The 23,048-nt window shown below is 50.5% G+C and overlaps 1 protein-coding gene across 1 annotated transcript in view; it reads right to left on the reverse strand.

Annotated features, from left to right (window-relative positions):
- The window catches only part of LOC142899935 (plexin-B2-like), a 62,387-nt gene that overhangs the window by 13,912 nt on the left and 25,427 nt on the right, over window positions 1-23,048 (reverse strand). The window contains exons 3-17 of the mRNA XM_076043894.1: window positions 6,730-7,283; window positions 5,866-6,192; window positions 5,603-5,723; window positions 4,960-5,102; window positions 4,706-4,882; window positions 4,449-4,583; window positions 2,673-2,773; window positions 2,445-2,571; window positions 1,645-1,819; window positions 1,372-1,483; window positions 1,134-1,245; window positions 799-900; window positions 596-694; window positions 351-438; window positions 62-225 (exon numbers count right to left, since the gene is read on the reverse strand). Coding sequence (XP_075900009.1) covers window positions 62-225; window positions 351-438; window positions 596-694; window positions 799-900; window positions 1,134-1,245; window positions 1,372-1,483; window positions 1,645-1,819; window positions 2,445-2,571; window positions 2,673-2,773; window positions 4,449-4,583; window positions 4,706-4,882; window positions 4,960-5,102; window positions 5,603-5,723; window positions 5,866-6,192; window positions 6,730-7,278 — 2,532 coding nt within the window. The 5' untranslated portion in view covers window positions 7,279-7,283. The remainder of the gene's footprint in view (window positions 1-61; window positions 226-350; window positions 439-595; window positions 695-798; window positions 901-1,133; window positions 1,246-1,371; window positions 1,484-1,644; window positions 1,820-2,444; window positions 2,572-2,672; window positions 2,774-4,448; window positions 4,584-4,705; window positions 4,883-4,959; window positions 5,103-5,602; window positions 5,724-5,865; window positions 6,193-6,729; window positions 7,284-23,048) is intronic.

Here is a 23,048-nt window from a genome sequence, read left to right on the forward strand (position 1 = left end):
GGGGTCGGTGTGTGTGCTGGTGGTGGTGGTGGTCGGGGGGCGTGGGCTGGGTGTGACTCACGTCTGTGATTTTGGGGGCGGGGCACTCCGTGGGCTGCGGCGACGGGCAGAGGCTGCGGTAGACGCAGGACTGGCTGCTGTCGCACCACACGCACTCGTAGGGGGCGCCGGCGTGCCGACACAGGCTGCAGTCGTTGCGGCCCACCGAGCAGTTGTAGAGGGACACTGCAGCGGGGCGGGTGTGCGGAGGGGGGGGGCAGGAAGGATGAGGAGCTTAAAGACACATCTGGAAGGTTTTAGAGAACTTTGACTGTGTGTGTGTGTGTGTGTGTGTGTGTGAGTGTGCAGACCTGTCAGCGTGCTGTCAATCTTCCTCTCAGTGTCTTTGGCTTTGATGTGGAAGGAGATGTTCACCTCCTGCTGCTTGTCATAGGAGAACTGAGCGCATGCACACACACACACACACAGCGGTAATGACACCCAGTGAAAATAAACACGAGATAAAACAAAAACATGTGTAAGAGTGGGCCATGAGGGGGCGCCACAGAGTCGACGGCTCACACTGATTGACTGACTGACTGACTGACTGACTGACCTCGTAGCCGGTGAACCTGAACTTTGACCCCTCCTCCACCTGGGCGACCTCCTCCTCGGTCTGCTTCATCAGCTCCGTCCCAATGGTGAAGCTCTGGTGCTGGACAGACAGACAGACAGACAGACAGACAGACAGACAGACAGACAGACAGTCAGTCAGAGTGTCACAGGACATGAAGAGGCAGCTGGTCCTCTGGTTCTCACCGTGTAGAGGCCCAGGTTGCGGCCCTGGAAGCTGATGGGGGTCTTGAAGCCGGCGGGGATCAGCAGCGGGTGCGGAGACTCGAACTGAGGACAAGAGTCCGACTGGACAGACAGACAGACAGACAAACAGGAAGCAGGAAGTGAAATGATCCTTTAGGCTACAGCAGGGGGTCAAACTCAAACACACAGGGGGAGCAAAATATAAAACTTGGACAAAGTCTCGGTCCAACATTGATATTGATTGAAAACATCTTGAAAACAGTGAACCTTTGTATATGGACACACACACACACACACACACACACACACACACACACACACACACACACACACACCTGCTGTGGTCTGATGATGTGGACGCGCTCTACAGTCTTGTCTCTGTCACTGCAGCTGTGCTCCAGGATGTTCCACTGGCACCCCCACTGACTGGTCACGCAGGAGATACACCTGACAACACAAATACACACACATACACGCTCTGAACAGTGGTAATGACACCCAGTGAGAGTAACCACAAAATAAAAATCTCAGTCAGCAGTTCTCTGTGTGTGTGTGTGTGTGTGTGTGTCTCACGGTGTGTTGGGGTTCTTCCTGACGGCGGCGGCACAGTTGTAGAAGTGATACTCTCCCGACGTCACTCGGATCCGCTGGTTGACGACGATCTGAATCGGCACGGACACAAAGTCTGCAAACACACCCCCACACACACACACACACACACACACACACACACACACACACACACACACACACACACACACACACACACACACACACACACACGCCTGGTCAGCACTTACACTCCGCTGCCACCTGGTGGCCATGGCGGCGGGGGTCCGGACCTACCCTGTTGGTCCGGAGTGGGGGGCAGCTGACCCGGCTCCGGCAGTGCACACGTGAGTCGCCCCCTGCTGATCGGGCTCATGGCCGCCTGGCTGATGATATCCTTATTGTCGCCGAACACACACTGCAGCTTATCGGAAGGACTCAACCTGGGGTGAGCGGGCACGTAGATGGTCACCTGGAGGCGGGAGGGGGGTGATGAGGATGCAGTCAGAGGAGCAGAGAAAGAGACAGAACGTTAATACTGGGGAATTTTGGATTTACAGGTCAGACAAAGTGATGAATATCTACTTGGTAATTTGATAACGGCTGGTCTAGTGCCCCCCGAGGGGCTGGAGGCAGTCCTGCAGGTAAATCAGCCACTTGTTCCTTCCTCCCTATACAGGAAGTTCTATGCAGCCACTATATAGCAACTCATTAGCCAAAAAGACTCAAACTTTCCATTAATGACGTCATCATCATGGTGCCATTATTAAAACGTCACATCCGCAGGTGGTAATAAATAAATAAATAATTAAATAGACACATTAATTTACAGATATATGTGCAATTTCGTGATGAGCACATATTAAACTAAGCACCTTCCCACATTAAAAGAATAACCCTTTTTCCACCTATGTGGTCAGCGTGAGTGCAATGCATGATGGGATACATTGCCGGGTTAGTGACCGTCGACTGTACACTACTTGTACCGATGCATTGTGGGATACACTGAGTGGACTATATAGTGAGTAGGAGGGGGGATTTCGGACAGCCTGGAGGTCCAGGTGGTCCGGGCGGTGGTGTGTTCCAGCGCCACCTACTGGCTTAGTCCTCCTGCAGCTGAGGTTGGGGGGGTCGAAGGACTCGATCTCCACGCACTTCTGGCCGGGCGACCACAGCCAGGCATTGTCGTCGCCCGAGCGGCTGCAGTCCTGCTTCCTGCTGCACCTGAGAGGAGAAACAACAATACGGTTCAGTGCTTTAGAGCAGGGAAGAAAGAAGTGAAGCCTCCATATCAAAAAAAACACACCACACGACAGGCCACTCACTTGCCCTCCAGGACACACCAGCCGCAGTAGGGGTCCTTCATGGAGACGCAGGACTGGCAGTCGGTCTTCAGGTGGCAGGACTGCACGGGGACCCTGGTCACCTGCAAGCAGAGGAGCAGCTGCTTCAGATGCAGTACGGTGACCCCCTTTCATTCCAATGGCGTTCTCATTGTTCTTATTTAATTTTTCTAAATGTATTATCAGCCCGTGGAAAAAAAAAAGCTGTTTAAATTTAAATCCGAAGGCTGCAAATAATTTTAATTTATTGACATTTGATTTATTTTGATGATTTCTTTCTAAAATTTGAAATTGGATTTTGCAATATGAAGTTATTTACTGTGTAGTATTAAGCTTTGCTTTGCTCCATATTCAGTGGTGAAGCAAAACCTCTATCTGTTCTATCCGGAGGAAAATTTGTTCATCATTGTGGAGCCGAGACTTTGTCAAAGTTTGACATTTTTGGCCCCACTGTGTGTTTGAGTTTGACATCCCTGGTCTAGATAGATGGGGGCAGGGGGAGGGGTCATGGCTAACAGCATGTGATTGGTCGAAGGGCTCACGTTCACTTCACGCGCGTGCGTCCCAATCGTCCCGTGTCTTTGTTTAAAAACAAAAAAAAAATAAAACACAATCAAATATCCTCCCTCTGCTCTGAATGTTGCTGATCGGCCGAGTGAATATTTCATGCGCCGCAGCCGTGTTTCCTGTCTGAGCCGAGCGCTTCTGACAAGATCCTTCCGCAGGAGGATTTGTTTTCCTGCCGTTTGATCAGCGAGGGGGGCTGTCAGCGGCAGCGAAGAATGAAAAAAAGAGTGGAGATAAATGTGAAAACGCAGATGCAACAGCACCTGCTTCTGTTCGCCTGCGTCTGGATGTGGCAGCTGTCGGAGCGACGGGCCGAGCTTTTAAAAGCTGCAGCGAGCTGAGCCCCAAAACAAGACGTAAATAAATAGATAGATAAATAAATAAATAAATAAATACATTTCTGTTCTGGAGTCTCTCTGATCCCCCACCCCCACCCCAACACTCCCATCGAGCTCACAGACACACAAACACACAAACGGCGGCGCCGTCACAGGTGTCGCTTTTAGTTTTGGAACCTTTTTTTTCAGCCTTCAGCGTCTCGCCCCCAACTTCCTGTCAGTAGGGGGCGCCGAGCGGCAGGGGAGGTGGGCGGAGACAAACTACTGCACATCGATTTCTTTAGTTCCTCTAACCAGCTTTCAGTTTCTGGCTGTAAGGACAGAAACAGCACCAACAGCAGACTGCACTGATTGGTCCGGTCCGACTCTCGGCCTTCGAGTCTGGATTTTTATTTCTCCACAACGACCGATATTTCCAGGTTGGGTTAGAAGGAAAATTTTTAGAAAAATAAATAAATAAATAAATAAAATTCTATGTTTTTCGCCCCCACATAAATTATCTTCCTGCTGGAGCAGAAGATGAAGATGAAGATGAAGATGAAGATGACGATGCAGGTCGGCTCGTGAATTTCAATCAGTGGATGGAACACGGCGAGTATCGACACTCGAGTTGATCAAAGCCAACAGCCTCCTTCATCCTAATTAATTCGTCTCAGAATCAATAGGAGCTACTTCAACATGGTGGTGGATGGATGAAAGGACGGAATAAAGAAGGTGGAGGAGGAGGAGGAGGAGGAGGAGGGAGAAAGAGAGGGGGAGGAGGAGGAGGAAGTAGAGGAAGAAGCGAAGGAAAGAGGAAGAAGAGGAAGGAGTGATGGAAGAGGAGGAGGTATGAAGGGGAAGCAATAGTGACCTTCTTCTCGGTGGTGACGTAAAGGTACTGCAGGCTGGAGTCCAGCAGGAGGTTCTTGTTGACTCTGTCTCCGCTGACCTCCAGCGGCGCTCGGCCGAACACCTCCGTGTTGTTCCACAGGTGGACCTTCAGCACCTGCAGGACCATAGACACCAGGACAGGGCGGAGGTCAGCTGACAGGAAACATACAGCAGCAGCAGCAGCAGGGACTGAACAAGGTCAGTGTTCACTGAGTGGCCAGCAGGGGGCGCTCTCACCTCTCCATTGGCTGTGCCCAGGAAGGCCACGGCGTGGCCGGTGTCAGAGGCCACGGCCACGGCGGTCAGGTGGGTGTCGCGGACCAGCGCGGGGTCAGAGGTCAGCGCGAACTCGGCCTTGCTGGCCATGGGCGAGGGCAGGAACTCTGCGCCGCAGTGGTATCGCTTCGTCATGTCCTGTAGGGGGGCGGAGCCAAAACGTCAGTGGGTCAGCTGATCCTCCTCCTCTTCCCCCAGCGCCTCCCCCTCCTCACCGGATTGTTGCGCCTGCACAGCATTTCGGTGGAGGTGTACGGAGCGTAGACGGCCACCCGACTGTTGATCATGCCAAAGTTGCTGTAGCAGGCTCCGATGATATTCACCAGCTGCCTGTTGATGGCGCTCAGCGGGTACATACCTGCAGGAACACCATCGCCATTACCATCATCATCATCATCATCACGATCTCCACCATCACCATCACCACCATCACATCATCGCCATCATCTCCATCTCCATCTCCACCATCACCATCACCATCTCCACCATCATTATCTCCACCATCACCATCACCATCTCCACCATCATTATCTCCATCATCACCATCACATCATCGCCATCATCTCCATCTCCATCATCATCTCCATCTCCATCATCATCATCTCCACCATCATCATCTCCATCATCATCATCTCCATCATCATCACCACCACCACCTCCACCATCATTATCTCCATCATCACCATCACATCATCGCCATCATCTCCATCTCCATCATCATCACCATCTCCACCATCATCATCTCCATCTCCATCACCACCACCACCACTATCTCCACCATCATCATCTCCACCATCACCATCATCATCATCATCATCATCTCCATCAAAGACTCTGGAGGCAGAGAGTCTCACTCACACAGGGCCGATGTGGAGGGGAACTCGTCGGCGGTGAAGGTGACAAACAGGACCTGGTCGGTGGAGGAGACGTTAACAAACTGCTGAGCCAGAGCCTCGCCCGGGGTGGTCACGTAGGCGGCCTGCAGGAGCGGGGAGCGAGGGAGGAGAGAAGAACCAGGTGAGGGCAGGTCAAGCAGCAGGAGAAACGGCAGCAGAAGGTTCTGAAGGGCGGAAGGTTTGAGGATCTGAAGGTCAGAGGGTCAGGAAGTCAGAGTGTCTGACCTGGACTTTGTTGAACTTGTTGTCGCTGCTGCAGTTGAGCTGCAGCTCTGCGTAGGAGTAGTAGCCCGGGTCGTTCTCGCACATCCTCGCGATAAAGGTGAAGTTCTTGTTGTCCTGCACGCCCAGCGTGCGCGAGAAGAGGAAGTAGACGAAGCCGCTGTCCTTGAAGGCGAAGCGGAAGTCGTGGAGGTAGCGCAGCACGAAAGGGTTGGCCTGCACCGCCGAGGCCTCGATGATGCTGTCGAACATCACCCACTCGCCAAAGTCCTCCAGGATCCTGGTGGAGATCAGCTTGGTGCTGTCGTGGGTCCCGTAGCCTTTCCCCACCTGCAGGAGGAGGAGGTGGTGGTAAAAATGAAGGGGAATTGAGGAGGAGAAAGGGAGGAGGTGGAGGTGCGGAGGTAATAAGGTAGAGGAGGTGGTGGAGGTGTAGAAGGTGGTTGTGGAGGAAGACGCGGTCAAGGAGAGGGAGGTGGAGGTGGTAGGAGGAAAAGGAGGAAGAAGGGAAGAAGGTGGAGGAGGAGGTGGTGAGGAGAAGGAGGAGGTAGTGCAGGAGGAAAAGGTAGAGGAGGGGGAAGAAGAAGAGGAGGTGGAGAGGTGGTGAAGGTTGTGGAGAAGGAGGAGGAGGTGGTGAGGAGGAGGTCGAAGAGGAAGAGAAGAAGTGGTGAAGGTGGAGGAGGAGGGAGAAGAGGAAGAGGAGGTGGTGATGAGGAGGGGGGGGGGTGCCGCCCCAGTGGTGGTCACTCAGAGAGCCTCCAGAGAGAGAACAAAAAGAGGTAGAGATAGAGAGATAGATAGAGAGAGAGAGAGAGAGAGACAGGTAGAGGTGTATAGAGGAGGTGGTGTTGGTTGTGTCCTCCTCACCATGAAGACTGGCAGGTCTTTGGGCTGCTGGCTGCGTTCCTTCTCCCTGTAGTGGGACAGGACTCCCACCACATTGACGGCCTCCTCGGCGCTGGCTACGTACGACTTCTCTCCCTTGCTGTCGCTGAAGTAGACCACGTCGTCCACGCGGCTCAGGTTCCTCAGCGAGCACAGGCCCCTGAACACGGATCCGCACGCCACCAGCACGCCGCCGGCGCCGTGCACCAGCAGCAGCTTGTTGTGGTTGTCCGTGTCGGACGCCTCCTCGCAAGCCTCCGTCACGGGCGGCGTGCACGTGCGGTGGTCGCGGCGCGGGCCTGTCTCGCCGCGCGACTCCAACACCAGGGCGGCGCTCAGCTGCACCAGGCTGTTGACGGCGCCCACGTAGAGGCGGCCCGTCCGCGGGTCCGACACCACGTTGTTGATGAGCGTCTCCGACGTGAACTCGGCGTTCTTGGCCCGAGACGGCGCCGCCTGGAGGAGGAGCAGGAGGGGGAGGAGGAGGAAGGGGAGGGGGAGGCCGGTGGGGGATGCCCACCTCCGCCCCATCGCCACTGGAGGAGAGAAGAAGAAGAGGAAGAAAGTTTGAGTTTGCTGTTGTTTGGGTTGAAAGTGAGGAGATGGAGGCTAAAAGAGGATAACAAGAGGCTTATGGAGGATAACCGAGGCTAACAAGAGGCTATGCCCACCTCCGCCCCATCGCCACTGGAGGGGGAGAAAAAAGGGAGAGAAAAAGAAGGAAGAAAAAGAAAGAACAAAGTTTGAGGTTTTTGCTGCTGAACGTGAGGAAAACAGCTAGGGGCTAACGGAGGCTAATGAGAGGCTAACGGAGGCTGACAAGAAGCTAATGGAGGCTAACAAGAGGCTGAGGAGAGGCTAATGGAAGCTAATAACAGGCTAATGGAGGATAACCGAGGCTAACAAGAGGCTATGCCCACCTCCGCCCCATCGCCACTGGAGGAGGAGAAAAAAGGGAGGGAAGAAGAAGAAAGAACGAAGTTTGATATGTTATACTGCTGTTTGGCTGAACGTGAGGACAAACAGGTGGAATTATAGGCTAACAGAGGCTTATGAGAGGCTAATAGAGGATAACAGAGGCTGATGTAGGACAAAGGAGGCTAACAGTGGACAATGAGAGACTAAAGAGAGGCTAATGAAGGCTAACAAGAGGCTAACGGAGGTCAATGAGAGGCTAACAGAGGCTAACAAGAGGCTAACAGAGGCTAGCGTGTCCCTGCCGCTGAGATCACAGGCCACATGTCCAATCACAGCTCAGGCTCGTTTTGCGCCCGAGAAACAAATTCCAGACTCACAAGAGCCCCCTAGTGGCCTCAGTGGTGTGGTGTGTGTGTGTAGGTTGGGAGGTAGGGGTGGGGGAGGAGCTACAGCCAGGTCTAACCAATGTGGTAAGTTTTAAGAATTCAAAGACTCATATCTTCTGTTGAGAAACTCCTCATCTGCCTGCAGGGGTCGCTGCTCATTGGCCAGGATGACGATAGGGAGGGAGGAGGGCGGGTAAGGGGGGTGGGGAGGGATGAGGGAGGTGGAGGGGCAGCAGAGTGATTTATGGGGCGACGTGAGCAGGTTATTACAGCGGGACGATACAGGAGGCGCTAACAGGTCGACCTTTGAGGGGAAGATTAGTGCTGAGATTGAAGGTCTGCTGCAGACACACACACACACACACACGCACACGCACACACACACACAGTGTGCCAGGATGCGACGTCTCGACACAAACAAACGGTGCTGTGACTGAGTCCACTCATCCTGCAGACCAATCAGCAGCCAGCAGGCGCCTTCAGATTGTTTCCAACTTTTTTTTGCAGCAGTTTGACTTTTGAAAAAATAAATAAATAAAAACAATTGTGGCTTGCCGAGAGTGAAAGCAAGCGGCTGTCTGGTCGTCGTCTGCTGCTGCTGCGGCTGCTGCTCGTCTCCCAGACGGCCCACGATTACAAGAAAACACATTCATCCCAATTTGTCTCCTGGGTGCACTTTTCTTTTTTTCTTTTTTTCCAATTAAACACGTCTGCTTCATTAGATTTTCTTTGGAGGCAGCAAACACAAAAAAATGGGACTTTGTAAATGACACCACGAGCGATTTAATCGACCTTCAAACCAAACGATGACAAAGTACGATATTAAAAGGAGTTCCACACGGCGGATCACCGACCTCAGACAGGAGAAGCCCTGCCCACTGGCCGCCAGGGAGCCAATCAGTCTGCTAGAACAAATTCAAAGCAGGAAGTCTGGAGGTGAAGACACGCCCCCAATTAATCCACCGTTATGCAAATGTAATCGAGCAGCAGCTTTGAGATCAGGCAATCCCCCTCAGCTGTGATCCTCACGAAGGTCACATGACTGCTGGAGGTCACATGCTGCGTTTCCCTGACGCCTAGAATTGACTGGTCAGGGAAACGGCTAAACTTGGAAAACCCTCGCAAATATGGCTAAAAGGTTTTGAGATGGGTTTTCCAGAGGCATCCATACAGAGGCGTATCGCAAAAGTGCCATGGAAACACTTTTTTTGCATTTACACGTCAGCGGATGTGATGCACGGGGTCACGTGACCAGTTCACTTCAAGTGATTCGAAGTGTTTGGACGGAGGAGGAGACGGAATATTTTTCACAAGTCATCAAAGAGAAAAATAGAACAACCATTCCTGACAGCAAAGAAACTTAGACAAACAAAAGCAAACGTAATTCTCATCAAATCTCGTCACCTGCAAATCGCAATTGTACTTTGTCGACATTTTACAAACATCGCTTTCATTTTGCAAAAAAATGTTATGGAAAGGCAGCTGATGAAAAATCTGGGAAGGCAAACATAACTGGCTGGCCAGTGACTGGCAAGGAACTGGCCAATGACTGGCCAGCCATTGGCTATAGGAACTGGCCAGTGATTGGTTAGAAACTGGCTACTGACTGGCAAGGAGCTGGTTAGCGATCAGTTAGCAACTGGCCAGCGGCGGGCTAGTGACCAGGAAGGAACTGGCTAGGAACTGGCTAGTGAAAGCGAGTGATGAATTCCCTGACTGGAGATTAAAACCGAGTCCCAGTTTCTGAGCATCTGTTGATTCGTCATTTCTGGAGCCGCCGGAGAAACTTTCACAGAGGTAGCGAACAGCGGCGGCTCTGTTCAGTGACTCGCGCGCGCGCGCGCACGCACGCACGCACACACACACACACACACACACACACACACACACACACACACACACACACACACACACACACACACACACACACACACACACACACACACACACACACACCTTTTGATTGAATCATTTCTCGATCTATTTGTTGATTTCCATCTTGGGGGTTTTAATCATGTGATGCTTTTAGCCGCGGTAGCTTCGTTTTCCTGCAGGGCTTCACCTCCTCCAAGTAGCTCTTCCCTCCAATCAAAGTGGAGGAGAAGTAGGATTTTCTCCCCATTGTTTGCTATTTCCGGCGAACCGAAAGGGGGATGGGGGAGTTTAGTGGGGAAAACGACAATAGGTGACGGTGGCCGTTGTTTGGTGGCGCCCCCTGGAGGGTGGAGGAACGGAGAGGCCCTCAGAGAACTTCTGGCAGCACACTGCAGCCTTTATGCTGCGCCCACAAACAGCTGATCGCTGCTCATCCTCTGTGGGCGCAGCTCACGGCCATTTCAGGTGGAAGGGGAGGGGGCAGCGCACACCCCTCCCACTCACCCAGAAGCCCCTCCCAATTTTTTTTTGCTTTATTTTATGCAAATGCAGGTGTGATGATACACAACGTAGCCTGCAGACGCAGAACTGTGGCAGCAGCAGCAGCAGCCAGGCTTTGATATTCACACCACAGGAAGAGGGCGTTTGTTCAAGCTGTTCCAGAGTCTCTCACACACACACACGGACACAATTAGACAAACACACACACACACACACACACACACACAGGCACAATAGAAATTTTGACCCTGGTTTCTCAGCCGAGGAAGTCAAAAGGATTAACAGCTATTAAAGACAAACACACACACCTGCAGAGTCGCAGGAGCCATGTGCATACACGCACACACACTGACAGACACACACACACACACACACAAACGTGTGTGTATCTGACCCAGTTTATTATGAGCGGCTGTTAGTTCCACAAATCCTTGTTATTAATATGCAGCAGAAATTTAGAGGTTATTACCAACTAAATTGTGTGTGTGTGTGTGTGTGTGTGTGTAATTCCCCTCAGCCTTGCAAAAAAAAAAAAAAAAAACGTCTCTCCTGTCTGCGCACATTCTAATTTTTACAAGAACATCCGTCAGCTGCTGCTGCAAAAAAGAAAAACAGCAAAAAGCTCAAAGCAGCCTCGCGGGTGTGTATCCACTGGTGGTGGTGGTGGTGTGTGTGTGTGTGTGTGTGTGTGTGTGTGCGTGCGCGCGTGCATGAATTGAAAGTGCATTTGAGAGCTTTTTTAATTCTTTTTTTGTTAATGCAAAAGCAAAAAACAGCAGTGGTGACAGAATGAGAATCCCAGCTGCAGAGAACTGATAGAGAGACCTTTAGTTCATCTCTCTCTCTCTGTGCTACTGACGCTAAGCTACGAAACAAACTCCATTTGTGCCACACACACTCACACACACACACACACACACACACACACACACACACACAGACACAGGTAACCCCCCTCCCGCCCCCCAACTCTTTTGATTGGTCTCTGAAACGTCTCGTCTTCTTTAAGGTCATCTTGCTGATTTCCCATCGACTGTGCTACATGCGCAACCATCAGTCACCGAGGCCTCCGACAAACACAGACACTCGCTGCGTTTCCGTGACAGTTTTTCGCAGAATGAAAGCTAAATTTCTAAAATTTCAACAAAGTACAACTGGAATTTGTAGGCGTTTCCATTGAACGATCTTGCCAAATCTCGTCCCGTAGTTATATTTTTCTCTTTGATTACATGTAAAAAATATTCTGTCTCCTCCTCCATCCAATCACAACGCAGTATTTTCACTTGACGTGAACTGGTCACGTGACCCCGTACGTCACGAGTATCCTTCAGCCACCAAAGTTGGAGCACTCAAGGTAAAAGTCAGAGACTTTGCGGCGACCAATGAAATGAGTTGGGGGCGTGGTTATCTCTGAAATCTGGCCACCCGGGAGGCCCGATGGGACCCGAGCGGCTCCTGGAAGAGGAAGAAGCTGATCTGACTTGTTGGAGGAGCGGCAGAGCTGACTGGTCAGGTGACCTATTGGCTCCCAGGGGGGCAGACAGGGGGCGCCGCGGCTGCAGCACCGCATCACCGCAGACCCCAGTTATTAGCCAGAGCCCATAATCAGAGAAATGCTGAGGACAAGAGGAGACACCCTGCAGGTAGCACTTTTCTCTATTACAGCCGTGTGTGTGTGTGTGTGTGTGTGTGTGTCACCTCGACTGTGCTCGCCGAGCTATCTGACAGGACAGACTGTGATTCTTTAGCTGAGCAGCACTAATCTCTAGCTCCAATATTTGGCACGGATGACACACCGCACACTGTGGGAAGCCAGAATGCATGCGCGCGCGTGTGTGTGTGTGTGTGTGTGCGTGTAGGACAGAGCACAAGACTGCAAGGTGGGGACTGTAAAACACGTAAAAATCAAATTTCAGGGAGCACGTAACAAGTAGAAATGTGGTTATCGGAGTTCACTCACACTCACACAGACATGCACACGTACACACACACACACGGTGGGAAAAGACGTGTGATTTACTGGTCTGTAGAGATCGAGGCCACATCGTAAAGCCCCTAAAATCTATATCAAGAAGCCGCTTTGTAATTAAAGAGACAGCACACACACACACACACACACACACACACACACACACACACACACACACACACACACACACACACACACACACACACACACACACACACACACACACACACACACACACAGTTTCTGCAGCAGGAGGAGCTTGGAACGTCGTGAGAACCTGGTGAATTTTTGATTCTTTCATTTTCCAATAAAAACTACGACTGCAAGCCTGAATCTCTCCCTCTGTGTGTGTGTGTGTGTGTGTGTGTGTGTGTCTCTCTCTCTCTCCCCAGTCCCCCGAGGTCGTCTGATTTCATTTTCTCTCCATCTCCCCCCCCCCCCATCTCTCCTCCCTCAGTCGTCCAACTTTCACTCTGTGCCACTTTAATTTCGCCGCCTGCCCGGCTGCCCCGCCCCCCTCACCCCTCACTCACCCCCACCCCTCCCCCAACTCCAACCCCCTTCTCTCATTGGTTATCTCTCGGCACCATCTCTGCCCCCTACCCCCCCTCCCTCTCAGGTTACCTCCCGGAGATACGGGGGTTATGGACGAGTGCGACGGAGAGATACGGGAAGGGAAGCAGGAGGAGGAGGAGGAGGAGCCGCCGCCTCGGGTGGTCACATGACGCTGGAGACCGTCATGAGATCATAAGGTATCGTGTTACCGTCATTGTGGAGACGGTTGAACCAGGGTGACCATTCCAGCAGAAACTAAGGGAAAACGAAGCTGAAATTAACGTCTAATAAATATGTATATATATATATATACACATATATATATACATATATATATATATGTAGGGGCCATTATAAAGCTGACCTGTCGGGGGCGTCCACTCCGACAAGATGTCAAGTTTAACATCCCGACGCTTCAGTTTTGCATGTCAGGAGGATATTTAGTGTGTGTGTGGAGGGGGTCTGCTCACCAGTGTGTGTGTGTGTGTGTGTGTGTGTGTGTGTGTGTGTGTGAGAACAACGACAGCATCTACATCAATCAGCTTGTGCGTTGGTTCCGACCAAAAGGCCTGAAAGATGAGGAGGATGTCGGGGAAACATTGCGCACACACACAGACACAATAAATACACACACACAGACACAAAATAAATACACACTGACGCGGCGGTTGCCATTTCTTATCAGCAGTCGTCCGAGCGCCGCTAAAGAGCAGCAGACAGGGGGCGATAAAGACGAGGCTCGGCCACACCGACATCACCGCCGACATTTCAACATGTCAAAAGATCCGGCTTGGAAAAACAACAAGCAACAAAAGTGCAAGTCACACCATCGCAATATGAACAAACCAATCAGCATCTTCCTGTTTTTTGTCCTTGGCTCCTCCCCCCTTTTGCAAAGAAACATTTCCCCCCCTACTGGCTGCCTCGTCGCAGGACGCTGAGGTAGATCAGGCAGCGCTAGTGCTAACGCTAGCACAAAGGTGTCAAACTCTGGCCCGCGGGCCAATTTGGTCCGTAGCGTGATTATATTTGGCCCACAAGGCCAATACTAAATCACTACTAGAGCTGGTAGCCCAGAGGTATTATACAGCACATGTAGCGCTAATACTACAAATACCGGAAGGGAAGGAAGTCGCTCATCGATTAAACTGAACAACAACCAACAAACAAAACACGTTCGAAGGCCGAAGACCGTTTGTCCACAAGGGGGCAGGAGTGTGATTCAAATGAGGGAGGGGTTGTGTGGGGTACTGACCCAGATTGTTGCGGTTGTCGTCGCAGGTCAGCTGCATCAGCAACACACACGTCCGCATTAACATTGACGCCAATCTGTCCTCCAATGTGTCGTTTGTTCTCCGGCCCGGCGCAAAGCAATTACAAACTATTTCATGTCTCGGCCAATCGGGGGGCTGGTTTTTCATTTTTTCCCCCAAAGCAGGAACGAGAGAAGAGAGAGAGAAAGAGAGAGAGAGACAGAGAGAGAGAGAGAGAGGGAGAGAGAGGGAGAGAGAGAACTAAAATTGCTCGACAGCCAGATTTGAGATTTTCTTTTCTTTTAGTTTGAAATGACTGAAAGAAACAAAGAAGTTTGTGCGTCTTTGTGTTGCAGCGCTGACGACTGACGGCTGCATTCACTGCATTCATCATAGCCGCCAGCAGGGGGCTAATTAGCGCCCCCTGACACTTGTGTCAAAAAAATAAGCTGCGGCAACTTTTTTTGTCGGCTGCTTTTAGAGAAATTAGCGTTAAAGGTTTTTTTTTTTTTTTTTTTTTTTAAATCAAAGTGTGTTCCAAAACGATTCATTTCATCAAATGAAACTTTTTTCCGTCATGGTGGGAGGAAGTGAAGTCGCCGCCGCAGCAGGTTGACTTCACCTTAATTGGAGCTGAAGAGGAGGAAGGGGTGGGGCTAAAGGCTGGCATCACTTCCTGTCAAGACTTTCAACTTTACTATGTTGCCAACAGCAACAAAATAACAAACACACACACACACACACACACACACACACACACACACACACACACACACACACACACACACACACACACACACACATTAAAAGCAGAGACTCAAGTCGAGACGAGTCAAATGTTTCAGCTCCAGATGGTCATTTTTTTTCCCCCTCCTTTTTTCTTTTAGTTTGGCAGGTTTTGGAAGCTTTTCTGGATTGAAAAAAAAGGGAAAAAAAGAGAAAAAAACTTCCACTGATGCATTTTCTTTCGTCTGATGAGGATCTTCATACAAGAACCTCCAGAGGGGGAGAGTTCATCTCTGTTAGCGAAGGGCCGAGGTTCTTTTTTTCTTTTTTAAAGGTGTGAAGAAGCCGATTACACGTGTGTGTGTGTGTCTGAGGCAGCCTGCCACGCTTCAGCTTGTTAATTATGTAAATTTGGTCATTAGGAGGCCTGGTGGGGCCTGGAGGAGAGCGCACACACACACACACACACACACACACACACACACACACACACACACACACACACACACACACACACACACACACACACACACACACACACACACACACACAGGGGAGGAGCTATTGAGGAAGACGGCTGCATCGAACAAAAAAATCCATCAAGTCTGAGGCTGAGGTTCCTTCAAGTTTGGAAAGATAAATAGACAATAAATGTGGATCCAAAATCAGCGTCGCTCAGACTCAATCAAAGGAGCTCAGAGTGATAGAGCAGACCAGACCAGACTAATCCAGCCCAGACAGACAGACAAGGATTAGATATTTAGAAAAAATAAATACATATTGAGCCGGAAGCCAATCAGGCTGCAGAGGATGAAACCACCTCTGCTGACAAACTGTGGAGACGACTTCATCAGGAGGAACGACTGGATCTGCTGCGACTGGCTGCACGTTTGTTTTAACGCATTTAAAGAAACAGAAAAAAAGAAGCGGATTTAAAATCCCCAGAGCAGGAGAGACACTTTACTGTCCTCACTGCTGCTGCAACCGACCAATACAAGTTCAGGGTGCAATTCATCCCTAATTCATCCTGTGTGTGTGTGTGTGTGTGTGTGTGTGTGTGTGTGTGTGTGTGCCCTCACAGTGAGGGGTGTGTCAGGCCTGAGCGCTGCACTGCACTGCATGGCTGCAATGAGGATCTGAGGACTCTCTTTTCATCCATCTGTGTGTGTGTGTGTGTGAGTCTGTGTGTGTGTTTGTGTGTGTGTGTGTGTGTGTGTGTGTGCGCGTGCGTGCGTGGAGGGAGGGAGGGGCCGCAGACGGAGAAGAGAAAGGATGAAAGTGAGAGGAACTCCAGAGAGCTGAAAGAGGAACAAGAATCCCTGCAGCTCCTCCCCCCTCTGCCCCCTCCCTCCTGAACAAACACCTTCCTCACGCCCTCCCCCCTCCCCCACCCTACCCCTCCCTATCTTCAACCTGCTGAAACACTAAACCCAGAGGTTCCCACTCCATCCAGTCGACGGCCGGGAGAAAATAATTACATTTACATCGAAACCAAATGGAAAAAAAGAGGAGGGGGTGGAGGGGGTGGGGGTGGGGGTGGGGATACACGATGGGAATGCAGGCAGTGAAGCTGAACAGCTGATCGCAGCTGCGATTGGTGCATTCATACTGGGGCCCAAAGGTGTTTTGTTCACACAGCAGGTAATCCAGGGAGGACACACACACACACACACACACACACACACACACACACACCTGAATGCTGCTGCCAGCTGAGGTGGGCGGAGCTGGAACAGATCCTCAGCCAATCAGACGCTGCGTTGCTCCAGGTTTCATCAGAACGTCTTCTGAGGAACCTGAAGCCGGCCGGCCCACTGAGGGGTCCAGAACCCCCTCGACACACACACCCACACACACACCTGCCCCACACCCCCACAACACCAGGATCCACCTGCTGATGAGCCGTCGACCAATCAGAGAGGAGCTCACCATAGGAGGGTAAAAGAGAGAGGGAGAGACAGAGGGGCGAGTCTTTTATCCTGCGTTAAGACTCAGCAGTGAAAACCCATCAGAACCATGGGGTGAACACACACAGACAAAGACACACACACACACACACCTGGTAAACAGAGGAGTGTGTTAGCAGCTCTCTCTCTCTGGGTGTGATTTAACGGCAGCTCGCTTGCTTGCCCGCCCGCCTACCCTGGTGAATTTAAACTGCTTACATCACACTCTCTCACAGCCGCTCGGCATCCTGGGACACAATCATCAGCGGCTCTATGCTCATTAACAGAGGTGAGAGACGAACAACGAGGCGATAAAAGGCACAACGTTGGGCCCGGTTTACACCAAGACGAGTTTCTCTGAAACCGCACACAGCAAAACCGCACGTTAATCGAAAATGCTCCTGAGGGTCGATCAGCTGGAAAACGCCGCCTGGCTCGGATGCAGAAAGCGACCATTTTTGGAAACGCTGACGTCACAGGTCTAAACCCCACCCCCTGTGCTGCAACCTGAGCCACCGTGAGGTGCAGACGAGCACCCACAACAACAACCACAGCGTCGGACAGCGGACCTGTTACTGCTACTAATAATGACCAGCCTGCAGTCTTCCCATTAACCTCCATAACAACAAACTGCAAAAAATAACACACGGTGCTTGTGTATCCATGGTGGATTGTGTGCAAAGTGAAAATATACACAACCGAAGCGATTTGCAAACCTCCTGTTTTACTTTTTATTGATTGTCTTCTGGCTCGGCGGACTGGGATATTGAGGCAGGAAACCCAAATGACTAAAACAAACTTTTACTGGCACGACTCCCAGTCAACCTTAACATGGAGCTTTTAAGGCTTTGTGTTGTAAAGTAACTCGAAGCAGAAGTTCAACTCTGTCGTTTATCCACACTGTCCTTTCACGAGCCATCGTTCGTTCTGTTCTCCATGGCGCTAATGTTGTTAGCGAGCTTCTTTAGTCGTTTCCAGCGTATCCGCGTAAACAGGATTTTTTTTTAAATACGGCTTTGTGTAAACACGTCCCCCCTCCCCCCCGAGAGTGTTTTCGAAAATGTGCGGTTTTAAAAAAAATTGTCTCTGTGTAAACAGCCCCTTAGAAAAATTAAGAACTAATGAACAACGACGGCAGCAGCCAGACATGTTGTTAATAATGCAACATTTTTCCTAAACTCGGAATAAAGGGGCACAATTACTTCCAATAATCTATTATCGATAAATCTGCGTTAAGGAATCTGATTGGTTCGCCTGGAACCGACTGGACACGAGAACGAGCCAATCAAACTGCAGGGAAAGAAAAAAACCTCCACCCATGAGCTAAAAGTGCTGCTTGTTGCACTTTTTTTTTTTTTTTTAAAAGAGAAAGCAGTGAAGTGCGAGAAGCAGAAGAATGCAGCGACAGCAGAAGAAGAAAAAGAAGAAGTAGAAGAAGAAGAAGGAGAAGAAGAAACGATGACAGCGACTGATTCAGGACATGAAAATGATCCGGAGATTAAAAATCCTGCCTGCAGCGAATACGGAGGCGTGGAGGCAGCAGAAGAAGAAGAAGGAGAAGAAGAAGAAGATGAAGAAGAGGAAGAAGAAGAAGAAGACAAAATCTTCAGAAAAAAATACTTTCATTATCCTCCTCCAGCTCTCTGGAAATGTTTGAACAGTTGAAAGGGAGGAGTGTGAACTTGGGATCTCTCTCACACACACACACACAGACACACATACCCAGGCTGATCAACGTGGCTCTGAGGGAAGATAATCTGAGCAGAATAATTTCTTTCTGCAGTTAAATCCTCCCAGATGCTCCCCAAGAATCTCTGAATGAGGAAACACTTCGGCTGCCGGCGGCAGCGCTCGGCAAAATGAAAAGGAAACACTTATTTGTCACGGGCCGCCATTTAGTCACACACATTGTCATCACCAGCACAGCGCACGTGCACACACACACACACACGTACACACGCACACACACACACACACACACACACACACACACACACACACACACACACACACACACACACACACAATGCAGGAGTTGGAAGGCGGCGCTGACAGACGGACGTGTGTGTTTGTAATTATCCTGCAGCTTTTCATGTCACTTCACTTGATTTGTCTATTCTCTTTCATTACACGGCTGGATGTGTGTGTGTGTGTGTGTGTGTGTGCGTGTGTGTGCGTGTGAGCCCTGGCTCTCTGTCTTTGTGCTGTGACATCCTACTTCATTAACTTTGACGGCGCTGCATAAACTTTACACTCGGAGTTGCGAGCTCACGGCGCCTCCATCAGGACCGGGAGTGCGTGCGCGAGTGTGTGCGTGTGTGCGCGAGTGTGCGCTTGCGTCTGTGTCGTGCCACATTATCATAAAAGAGCCATCATGGCTCTATTCCGTGCGACGCCTCCTTTGTGTGTTTTTGCGTTCACTTTGCAACCCAGTTGTCGAGTCGCTGATTTGATTCGTTGCAACGACTCGTAACAACACAATGCAAAGTTTTTCATCGCGCAACACCTGACTCACTGACTGGCTGTGGCTACTGGTCTGAAAAAAAGAGGGGGCACAAGGAGGTGTGAGGTTGGGGGGTGGGGGGGATCTGCTGGAGGAACCACCACTGCCACCTGCTGGTGGGAGTCTGTGGGATTTTTTTACTTTGGCGAGAATTTGTGGGTCGCTGCCATGTTAGCGAGTCTTTAAACGAGTCGGAGAGGTGGGGGAGGTCACCCACACACACACACACAAACACGCACACACACACAGGATCCCCAGCTCCTGGAAAGTAGCAGCGAGAACTCCTCGTCCTCTGAGTTCATGTATAATAAAAGAGGAGCCGCCGCAGGATTGGCTGACTCAGCGACTCCTTTGATCGCACAAAAAAATAGAAAAAAAAAATATACAGAAATACACACAAACGAGGGTCGGAAGCTCTCGGAGGAAACGACTTCCTTCGCAGCCGCGCACGAGAAAAAAAAACACCACAAAAACCCCACAACCGCTCCAGCAGGGCTGTTGGCTGTGGCCACCAGGGGGAGCCAGTCTTTCTGCCCCATCATCCATCCTAACTGGATCGTGACGACTTCCTGTTTCTCGGTGAAGCGCCAAGTTGCACTATCTCCGGAAAAATCATGGAGTCATTGATTGAAAAAAACTTCTTCATTGTGTTTCTCTGATGAATCAACCACTGCACACTGCCCCCCAATGGCTTCCTGCAGTACTGCAGCTTTTGTCTGCATACGCCTCCTCTTTCTCTCTTCTCTACGTCTTCTTCCCCGTCGTCCTTCTTTCCAAACCTTCTTGAAGAGAGAGAAGGGTAGCCCTCTACTTCCTTCCTTCCTTCTCTCCATCCTTCCGTCACTCCTCCATGTCATCCCTCCTTCCTGGAGGCCTTCAGATTAATGAGTCGGCTCTGTGCCGATGACAAAGACGGACACACACCGAGTTTCTGGCAGACCTGGAGGTATTTGTCGTCTGTCTGAGTGAGTGTGTGTGTCTGCGGATGTGTTGCATGAGTGAGCATTTCCCTCTCTCTCTGGTGTGTGTGTGGGGACCAAAATGGACTCGAGTCAAACCCGCCAACCTCTCACTTCATGCATAGATGATAGAATTTTGGGACCCAGTCCAAATACAACAGTCCGGAGAGCCACACACACACACACACACACACACACACACACACACACACACACACACACACACACACACACACACACACACACACACACACACACACACACACACACACACACTAAAATCCACTTTACAAAGTTTCAGCTCTGCTGCTGCTACTACAGAAGGGGCAGGGTTTAACCAATGCTGCAGCCAACCACCAGGGGGAGCTCTACTGATCAGATCAGTGAGTCTCTTGTTGATTTCCGACATCAAATTATTTTCATGAGAGAATTCAAAACAGTTTAGCCCTGCCGAGCAGGAAGTAGTTTCAAGAACGCGGCGGCGGACACACTGTGTGTGTGAGGTGTGTGTGTAGTGAGTCAGTAATGTGAGACGCGTGTGTGTGTCTGTGAAAGAGGGGCAGCGAGAATTTCTCTTTTTACACAAAAACAAAAGCCCCAAAGCCTCCAATTAGCCCTTTGACCCAACACACACACACACACACACACACACACACACACACACACACACACACACACACACACACACACACACACACAGCTGTCGGTCACCTGATCTCTGGTCTGTGATTGGCCCGAGGCAGCCGCTCAGGTTACAGGTGAGGACCAGGTGACAGGTACTTTACAGATTAGTGGATCAGCATTGGGTTGCCTTCCAGGAGGAGGAAGAGGAGGAAGAGGAGGAAGAAGAGGAGGAAGAGGAGAGGTAGGGAGAGGAAGAAGGAAGAGGAGGAGGAAGAGGAAGAAGGAAGAGGAGGAGGAAGAAGGAAGAGGAAGAGGAAGAGGTAGAGGAGGAGGAAGAAGGAAGAGAAGGACTTCCCATCCAGAACTTCAGGGCCATCCAGCCTCAGAAAACTTCAGCAGAGCGAACGCAGCCTCTTTACTCACCGCTGCTGAAACTGAGCAGGGAGGGTAGAACTGCCTGAGTGTGTGTGTGTGTGTGTGTGTGTGTGTGTGTGTGTGTGTGTATGTGCGTGCTTGCTGAAGTTAGTTTGGCAGCACTTCTGACGACTCGGAGGCCCTCGGTGCTCGGCAGCAGAATGGCCCAGTCTGTCTCCACTCTATCTCAAAGAACCATATGCTTGTGGATATTGAGGGTGTGTGTGTTGGTGTGTGTGTGTGTGTCAGTTAGTGAGAGTGTGTGTGTTTGTTTGTTTCCGCAAAGAGTGTGTGTCCATATGTCGGAGAGCATCCAAACATCTAAACAGCCAGATGGCGACGCGTCGGCCCGACAACAGTCTCACTCCGACCGTTAAAAAGAGCAAAAAATGTAAAAAATAAAATAAAAAATACATCCAGCAGCTGCTCACCGGAGGTGGCGCTAGAGGCGCTTTAAAGTCGTGCACTTCAGAATGATGTAAAACACAGACGGTACTTCAAGTGCAGAAATGACTTTTTTTTGTGCATTTTTATGACTTCACCTTGGCTAACGTAGCATTAGCACTAACACAAGTGGGCGGAGCTTCACCATAAAGCAGTTCAAGAAAGTCTGTTTTGAAAAAAGTAATTTTTCAAGATATTCGTATTATATATTATTATATTTTTCTTTCTGTTGCTTCCAGAACCTCCAGACTTTTCATCACACTTCATCAAGTCAAGACAGTGCCCCCTGCAGTGCAACCTCAGCACCACCTCATTAACATTATTATTAATATTATTATTGCTATTATGATTTAGCAGCTGGTCTTGAACCAGCAGGCCAGCAGGGAGGAGACAGGCTCACACACACACACACACACACACACACACAGCTCAGGGGGCGGGACCACAGGCTGAGTGACCAGGCCGCGACCCCAGCCAATGACAAGCAGGCGGCGCAATTCAAGCTGTTCAAAACTGATTTTTTTTCCGGTTTCGTTTTTTTTCCAAACAAAAGACTCTTTAATTTCACTGGAGGTTCACGTCCAGTTCAGCTGCCAACTTCACTGCTCTCATCAGGATATTTTGAACAATAATCAACTTCATTATTAAACACTTGCGGCATGACGACACCAAGAGTTCAAAGTTGTGTTTAAGTGCTGTGGGAAAATAAGATTACACATGTCAAAACTGCAACCAACCTCCTCAAACAGGATTTAAAATGAGGAAAGGCCTGTGTGTGTGTGTGTGTCAGTGGGCTTATTTGTGAGGGATTTCAGGCCATTAGGACAGGAAACAGAGGAGCTGTTGCTTCAGCCTCCCCCCGGAATTCAAGTATGCACCATCCACACACACACACACACACACACACACACACACACACACACACACACACACACACACACACACACACACACACACACACACACACGCACGCACGCACGCACGTACGCACACAGCGAATTCCCACACTGACCAGCAACACAACCTCAGCTGCAAAATCTCACGTACGGTATGCATGCACACACACACACACACACACACACACACACACGACCAGTCCACTTCCTCTTGACCCACTTCCCAAACACAACACAGCACCTCTCCTCATCCCTCCATATCGCTCTCTCTTCCCTGTCAGGCCACTTCTGCTTTGTGTCACTACATCAGAGGATGGACACACACACACACA

This window comes from Nelusetta ayraudi, unplaced genomic scaffold, assembly GCF_046127955.1.
Source record: "Nelusetta ayraudi isolate G7.1 ecotype Tasmania unplaced genomic scaffold, CSIRO-AGI_Nayr_v1 ptg000079l, whole genome shotgun sequence".
Taxonomy (NCBI): domain Eukaryota; kingdom Metazoa; phylum Chordata; class Actinopteri; order Tetraodontiformes; family Monacanthidae; genus Nelusetta; species Nelusetta ayraudi.